The 8,648-nt window shown below is 40.5% G+C and overlaps 1 protein-coding gene across 1 annotated transcript; it reads right to left on the bottom strand.

The window, feature by feature from the left end:
• Positions 1 to 40: 40 nt before the first annotated feature.
• Positions 41 to 4,975, bottom strand: bri3 (brain protein I3). The gene is made up of 3 exons (XM_006791527.3): positions 4,368 to 4,975; positions 3,270 to 3,378; positions 41 to 1,370 (listed from the first exon to the last, which is right to left on the bottom strand). The coding sequence occupies exons 1-3, from the start codon at positions 4,516 to 4,518 to the stop codon at positions 1,238 to 1,240; spliced, it is 393 nt and encodes a 130-aa protein (XP_006791590.1). The 5' UTR covers positions 4,519 to 4,975; the 3' UTR covers positions 41 to 1,237.
• Between the last annotated feature and the right edge of the window lie 3,673 nt (positions 4,976 to 8,648).

Genomic DNA, 8,648 nt, shown 5'->3' with positions numbered 1-8,648 from the left:
TTTATCTGGGAGGGGAAAAGAAGGCAAGAAGTCAAAAATATAGATGGTATTCATTTTTAATTACAATAACATATAAAAAGTAAGAACCTCAATCATTACAGCGTGCGTAGTGTGTTTTCTAAAGCAAGATATATTTGTTTAAATCCCTCCCATCCAGTTATAGATCCTTTTCTTCTGTCGGGGGACAGTTTTATAACATCTGCTGCAATGGAAGACGTAGACGGGGTGATACTGCAGATACAGAGACGTGAACATTCTTGATTGTCTGGCTGGGAGGAATGGTGCACGTTGACTTGTCGCGGAGAGAAAATCCAGATATTATACACATTATTGATAGATTGCTTCAGTTTTTTAAATTCAGCATGCTTCCTTGAAGTAACTCTTAAAGGAGTAGTCTTCACTTTGACTTTGAGTGTCCTCTTAAAGTAAGAAGTCTTACGCAGTTGAGGTTGTAAAGTCGTGGGCATTTCAGATTATATCTACCTGAGGTCTGCATTGGCCCTGGAGAGCGCAACTCAGTAGAAAAGGAAAAAAAAAGAAAAACAATCAGACGTTCAGTGCAAATATGGCCCCAAGAAATGATATCAACAAACAAAAACAGACAAAACTCTAATTCAAGTCCACTGATTCGGGTTTCAGCTGGAACACTTTATATCCAGGGATTTATATTCATCTCTAACATGTTCTGTGTCATTCCACGTGATACAAATAAGGAACAAAAGAACTTCTTAGAAAAAAAAACAAAAAGCTAATTCATCAAAGATCTCGAGTGCAATGTGAACTAAGCACAAGGTTAACCCACAAAAAAAAGGGCCAGGCAAAAACAAAAACTACATATGCCTTGATTAAATGTGACTTGGCAAAACAAAGGAATCTGCTCAGATCCTCAGATAAAGAGCGAAATCGTTGAAAGAAATCATGACTGATGGAATCGAATGATCACTCAGCATGTAGTGAAGGCACTGACAACAGCTGGACACATGTCAGAGTAGATCCTCAGCTCGCGGATGAAAACACATTTCTACACATGCCTCTAATAGAAAATCATGGTAATATCTACGTCGTTTGTTGTATACGTATATTTATATAACATAATGGCATAACAGCAATGTGCAATATTAACAAAAGATAAGAAAACAAAATGAAAATCCTGGATTATCTGTGTGTGTGTGTGTGTGTGTATGTGTGTGTGTGTGTATATGCATGGGAAGCGTGTGAGAGCTGTAGTTTGGTCCCCCTAGCCAAAGGTGGCGCCACAATTGGGACACCTTCTCTGACGCAGTGCAAAGCAGAAGAGGATACCCAAGGGGAAGAAGAAGATGGCACACAGGATCCCCAGGCAAGTGAAGTCATCCTCGAGGACACCAACTCTGTAACACACACACACACACACACACACACACACACACACACACACACACACACACACACACACACACACACCAGAAAGCATTAGTGAGGACTGTTTGGATGGGAACTCTGTTTATTTATCTACAACATACATTAGAGCCAAAGCAGTGATTCCAGCCTTTAAAATATTTTATTTATCTTATCAGCCAACTCGACCTACACCTCGATCTGATTTTTTTATCCTCTGTGAGGATTTTCTGACGAGTTCTGACCTTCATCACATGCTTCAAACAACATTTTCCAGAACACTCGTCTCTCTCCAATTACCTCTCGTACGAGCAACGCCTGATGCTTTGGGCTAAAAGGTCATCAAGAGGAAACTGTTCAGTTGGCGTTTGACCTCATTCTTGAAACAGAAGCTCTTTACTCATCTGGTTCAATATTATAACTAATAAACTCAAAGGAAAATCTTAGAAACAAACAATCAGACAAAGTGTCAGATTGCCGTCCCTTATTAGACTCTTTGATTTATAACAAGAAAAAAAGAAGAAACAAAGATTAATAATCTATAAATATTGCTCCTAAAATAAAGTAACTTGCATTTCCGTTTGACCTATCGTGCGATGTGCCACGTCATGGGTGTTTGCACAACTTATTTGGACACTGGTACCAGGAAACGGGTCGTCGCTGACCCCAGCAACATGGCCACAAATGCTGACTAAAACTGCGTCAGTGTTTTTCAAAGTCTTCCGAATGTCCGACATACTGCTGGCAGACTAAATATGTTTGGTTGTATGTCGACTTTTAAATGATAAAGTGCCACACAGCTGTGCGTCATTCTGATTTTAGGAAGTGGAGAAACTTTCAATAGAAAAAAAAGAGTGAAGAAGAAAATTAGTTATTGTTAAGTATTTATGGCATTTTTAGCTACTTAGTAAGTCGAGTCAATCAACCACAATCTCCTTGAAATACGAATACATTACTTCATATTCCACTAAGTTGCAAAGCTGAGAAAAAACACATCAGAACCGCTTTTTTATTATTATTTGCAATATTCTGATCTGAATTTGATTTGCTAATCATTCAAATGGGTCAGAAACTTAAAAATATATCTATTAAAAAAAATGACTGTTTTTGGAGCTTATATGAGCTGCTTTCTCTTTAAGATAGCCGCCTCTTTTGGTTGTGCTGCAGTCATTTCTAATTTCAGTCACATGCTGGTTCTAGGTTAGTACCCAATTTTATTTTGTTCTCCTTTTTCTAGATTATGTTTAATAAATGTGTGGATCTCACTTCCCGTAACAGGCTGGTGACAACAGCTTTCAGAAACCACTGCGTTCTCATTTTAGTAATAATTTATAAATAATCCTGTTGAACTTGAGAAATTTAAAACTATACAATTAAGTCCCTAGAAATGAAATACTGTACATTTTATTATTCAAATTCAGAGTCCATCTCATTTCCATTTGATATTCATGTGAACTGTGCGCTTCAGTCACCTTTGCCCCCATCACATGTCTGAGGCTGAAGTCACCTGACTCTCAGTCACAGTGAAAACAACATAAAACCATCAGCCGTAACTGAAAGTCATATCTTCTTAAAGTTAGATAAGACTTCAGGCCTGGTGGGAGATGTGTCAGACTAGTGAAAATAGAAATGCAAAATAACCGCATGGGATAAACACGTTTTAAGACGTGCGCATTCAGACCATAACTGAGCCCCAAAAGGAACCGCTCTCAGAAACCAGGTTAACCACGGTGAGCACATGACACTCCACGTGCTAATCTGGGGAATAATCAGTGGACCAGCTGGTTTTTTACTGTCTTCTTCCTCAGTGTACAACTAGGAATCCCACCCAGCAACACAGCGGCTTTTATCAGATCTCCCTTATCCACGCTCTAACACGTCCGTGTCCTCACCTGCAAGCAGGGCAGCCTCCCACCACCACTACAGAGGGTTGGATGATGGCGTAAGTCCCAGGGTAAGGCTGCTGGGATACAGCAGGGGGCATCTGGGCTGCTGGGTAACCTGCAGGTTAAAAGAAGCAGGTGAGACAAGTCACATGCAGGTCAGAGGCCGTGTTTATCAGCATGAACAACACAGTCAGATATTACTGACGTAGACTGCAATAAAACTGCCCTGAGCACCAACAGGAGTGTTAACTGGAGGGCTGCTGATTTCGCTCTTCAGCCATATTTACTTTGCAGACCACAAAGTGAGACAATGACCTTTGACATGATACCCAGAATTCTCAGAAGTGTTTGCCATTCAGAGAAAACTGAAGCTTAACTAAACACGTAAAAACACAGACACACATCGCTGATTTATGATAACTGTGCCATAAAGCTTAAAAGACAGACTCTGTTGAGAAGACCAAACACATGTGGTTCAGTAAACAGGAAGCTTCATGCAATTACAAGAACTTGATTTAAGCACAGGATTGCTTCCTCGAATGCCGCCCTTATACAATCACAGTCAGGTGATGAGTTCCTGTACTTCATGTACAGCAGTCACGCAGTACAAAGACATACAACAGCATAGCTCCTCCGCTCTAGAAGAATTATTTCTGGCTGTCAAAACTTTCACATCTTTAGATGATTTTGATTCCAAATAAATTAAGAAAAAAATTGATCAATCAAAGGTGATTTGCTGACTAGTTGTGCAGCTCAGCATTTGTTTATTATTAATCCTTTAAATCTGGATATTGTCTAATTTAAACAAGAGAGAAAAAAGTCAGGTTAACCCAGATCTTTTCGCATAGAGCGCATGCGCAACATTGGAGCGCCTTGTGAAGGAAACTGGTTAGTCTTTGACGAAACTCGAAGTCTCTCACGTTTCACGAAAAGTTCCCTTTATAGCCAAAAACCTCTGTGGCGCACAAAGACTTATAGAATATAAAGGCCCACAATAGACTTCCTTTAAACATAAACGGAAGTGGGTTAACGTTTTGCTAGTTACTTTACTTTCCGGTGTGCGCTTTAACTGTGGACACGAGCGAAATACATGGGACTACTTGCCTTGACCAGCGGGGTACGCGTAGGGCGGCGGGGCCGCAGCGGGGATGGCCCCATAGTTGTGCTGCTGCTGCTGCGGGCCGTAGTCGTAAGCACCCGGGACGGCGTTGTAGGCGGGCGGTCTGTCCTGGAGAAGAGGTTTGCTGTCCACCATCTCGCCCGACGTAACGTGTCCTCAACTTGTCTCGTTGTCTGACCTCAAATCAGCCACACAAACATGCACACAAAGGGGGTCGAAACTGAACTACTTGGCGTTCGTTGCTACGGGAGGTTGGCTAGCACTCAGTGGCGACAAAATAAAAGAAAATACGCTGCGCAAAAATGAAACTTCGTCCCTCTCCATGCGCCAACTTTGTCCCCCGGGCGGCGCAACAACCCCAAACGTCCAGTTCAGAGACGGGAATGATCTGAGTGTGACTGGTAATGGTTAACTCAACTCCATTTCCCTCCTTAAAGTTGGTCCTCTGATACCAAAACAACAGTCATCTGTCATCGCAGCTCAGCAAAACTCAGCTGGAAGTCGGAAAGGCTTTTCCTTTCTGTTCGGATTGTCACAAGAGAAGAATCATGTGATGAGCTGCTGTAGCGCCTCTGCGCAGTGAAAGGCTTCTTAAAGCGACAGTGCATAAAAAAATAAAAGGCCGTGTGTGTCTTGCTGCATGCAGCTCACTGCAGTGCCTGCAGTTTACTCACAGAAAGAGAGCGATTATCTGCTGCTACCAGTTGATATTTGGTGATATTCTGCTCATAATTCAGGGATGGTTTGCATCATATTGGCTGTTGTTTCCATGCCTCAGAGTCTGAGCCAGACCTGTTTACTCCGTGACTTACATAACTGCTGCCCTTATTAGTACCTAGCGTTGCATAATATTGAGTTCACATTTTTAATCAGAGGATAGGAGTGCTGAAGAATTCTAAACGATCTAGCAAATTCCTGGCAATGGCAACCAGTCATAATCAGCAGATTATTTAAAAAATGTATGTGCTGAAATGTTATTGCAAGCAAATTCAATATGGAAGTAGCAAAGGATAGTTTTGAGAATGGGTTTCGAAGCCTGAAGTGTAGCATTGTGGGTGCCACATGTGACCATATGCCTGGTAAGCAAAGGGCATCAATATATTATATGGGAACATCAACTCTTGGGTGGTATTTATACTTTTGTTATGTTGCCCAGTCTGGTGCACCCACCACATTCCTGTGTTACTGAATCAGCACACATATAATAATTTATTGTTATGGTACGGGGTCTATGACCCAGTGTTTTCTAATTTGTGGGCAGAATGCTGTTTGTTTTTGAATATTCGGTGCTTCTCATATTCATGGTTATTTTTACGCCTTGTATTAAGTATGTTTTCGTTAGTCTTCAGCTCTTTGTGATTTCTGAGTTTCTCTCCATCAGTGTCTAGTCTCCTCTTGTGGTTAATCGGTCTTGTCTTAACATTAGTTTTTTCTCTCATCTCAGCGGAAGTTCTCCTTTGTTTGTTTCTTTTAGTGTTTCTTTGTACCTCTTATAGAGTTCAGTGTCACAGCAAATGCCTTCCTAAGTTAATTCCCTTGTCTCTGAGTCCTATGTTTGGGTCCTACCTCTGCCTGCTGCACAGTACATCCTTGACATTTATGTAAAGATACATAACAGCTGTTTATTTTTAATTGGTTTGTAATTTGGAATTTAACTCTGTCTGAGTACATTTATGAACAAGAGGGCTACTTGTGTTTTGTGACCAAGTATGGATAAAAACAAAAACAAAGGAAGAGTCAATCATAATCAGGATATGGATGGACCAAATATAAATTAAGCAGGTGTAGGGTCACTACAGGCCTTTACTTCTTTGAAGTGAATTAGAAATTGACTAGAAATTGACCCCATTAAACAAATAGGTGTGTGTGTGTGTGTGTGTGTGTGTGTGTGTGTGTGTGTGTGTGTGTGTGTGTGTGTGTGTGTGTGTGTGTGTGTGTGTCAGGGCAAATCTTTAAAAGAAATGCATTAATTAAAACATACCAAAGTAAAGCAAACTCCCTCCTTTCATCTCAGCTCCTCAGCACCTCACCTCCATGAAGCTCTTTGCCTGTTTATGTCCATACTCTACTGCCATCTTGTGGCCATTGTCGTTGAAATCTGGCTTGTTTTCTACTCATAGGGAACTGTAGCCCTCTCTGTTTTTCAGTGGTGTCCATCTTCTGGTAACAATGACTGGAACTGGGAAAGCTGAGAGGCCAGAGGCTTTTGTCTGGTGGTTTCCGCATGCACATTGGATAAACCTCTGTTCTTTCATGGTAAACCTGTGGGAGAGCAATGTTCAAGGCAAGCTGCCGATGGCTCTGCTTTCAGTGCTCTAATATCAGTTGGAATCTGCACTCTGTGTGGAAACACAGCTAGCACTAGCAAGTAAACCAGTTTCAGTGATTTATCAGTTATAAACTCATGCAACAAATTAGCAAAGAAAGCTGTTGACAATGATGGTGAGGGGAAAGCAACTCTGACCATGTCCGGTCTAATAAAACAGTCAAGTTGACCAGATGAAGGCTTAGAAGCACTTCCAGATTAGCATCTATGAATATGTCTGAATGTAACACATTTAACCTGCTAATTTATCAAAACTCAAACTTCATTTTTCATTCATATTTTAAGGCCATTGTGAGTAGGCCAGACACATCTGTCTGCACTGTCTTATCCAAAAAAGACAAAAGGACTTGTGAAAACTCTTCATCATCTTCCAAATCTTGTCTCTCCTCTAAAATTACTGCAGTTCTCTGAGCAGAGGATCTCTTTGCTAACTTGCTAACTAATCACCCTAGCAAGCTATTTATCTGTGGTTCCCTAACCCTGATTTTCAGCTGCAGTAGAGTGTGAGGAAATATAGTGTTTCACCAAAAAAAGAGAGAAAATGTGTTGGAATGTGGGCACAGACATGTTTTGGTGTTTATAATGTAACAATGTTTGAACCTCATGCAGGAAGAGGAAAAACTAAGGAGACAGAGCCAAACAGAGCCAAACACCACAAAAGGTTTAATCATCCATCAAAACTTGGCAGACACTGCTTGGACCAGCTGTTAGTACAGTTAATCTTACAGTGTTTGTGAGTCGTCTGTGTGTTGCTGTTGTTTGTACCAGGCTAATTATAGGTGGGCATATCAACCTAAATATCACTATTACCGATACCAGCACTGGTATCAGATTGATACTAACGCGATAGGATCGATATTTTTGTTTCTATCCTCAAACATGCACTATGAAAAATGTCTGAACCTTTCTGTGTTCACTGTCATGTCTATTTTATTTATAGTTTGTTGCAGATTTTTAAAAACAAAAGACCCAAAGTGCTTTAGAGATGGGCACATTTACTAGTTCCAAAATACATTCGTGGCCAAAAGTTTTGAGAGTGACACAAATATTAGTTTTCACAAAGTTTTCTGCTAAACTGCAGGTCACCATGGTTAACAATGGAAGAACAATGATTTCAAGCATCACCCTCCTTTTAACATGTCAGGTCTGCCATTCTAACCCAATCAGCCTGACATAATGATCTCCAGCCTTGTGCTCGTCAACATTCTCACCTGAGTTAACAAGACGATTACTGAAATGATCTCAGCAGGTCCTTTGATGACAGCAATGAAATGCAGTGGAAAGGTTTTATTGGGATTAAGTTAATTTTCACGGCAAAGAAGGACTATGCAATTCATCTGATCACTCTTCATAACATTCTGTAGTATATGCAAATTGCTATTATAAAAACTTAACCAGCAACTTTTACAATTTCCAATATTTATGTAATTCTCAAAACTTTTGGCCACGACTGTACATGCAAAGGATGTTGCTACTTTTAATTAATTGTTAATTTATTTATCAGATTGAGTCTATGAGTTAGTACTTTCACATAAACAACAACAACAACACATGTACACACACAAAATGAATGTATTCTTTCTCATTTTTTTCTACTCATCTTAACATCCCTTAGTTTTGTCCTGTGTCTCCTCACAGTGGGCCCAATCCACAGGTTGGGAACCACTGAGGTAATTCAAAGAAAGAAAAAAAACGTTTTTCAGTTGCTTGATAATTGTGATATATTACAACCTCAATTCGGTAATGTTTTGAATGTAGAACTTAGGGGACTATTTTTACTCTGGTGTTGGCGGATGTAAAGACTGTCTGTAACACTGACGGTAGATCAGTCCAAAGTTGGTGGCACAGGCAGGAATACTGACACTCTGCAGGTTTCCTTTCCATCCAAAGACGCCCCTGTGTTGTTCAGCATTCTTACAACCAGAAAGGAGGACGTCTT

Source organism: Neolamprologus brichardi, chromosome 4 (assembly GCF_056152115.1).
Source record: "Neolamprologus brichardi isolate AB-2024 chromosome 4, ASM5615211v1, whole genome shotgun sequence".
Lineage (NCBI taxonomy): Eukaryota > Metazoa > Chordata > Actinopteri > Cichliformes > Cichlidae > Neolamprologus > Neolamprologus brichardi.
The sequence above is the reverse complement of the archived record's forward strand: the minus strand, read 5'-3'. Positions and strand labels throughout refer to the sequence as shown.

What these genes read in the sequence shown, in the direction of transcription:
- bri3 (XM_006791527.3), bottom strand. Translation starts at nt 4,518, where the DNA reads ATGGTGGACAGCAAACCTCTTCTCCAGGACAGACCGCCCGCCTACAAC. An exon ending in CGCGTACCCCGCTGGTCAAG is followed by an intron (nt 3,379 to 4,367) that starts GCAAGTAGTCCC and finishes TTTAACCTGCAG; the next exon opens with GTTACCCAGCAGCCCAGATG. An exon ending in GGAGGCTGCCCTGCTTGCAG is followed by an intron (nt 1,371 to 3,269) that starts GTGAGGACACGG and finishes TGTGTGTTACAG; the next exon opens with AGTTGGTGTCCTCGAGGATG.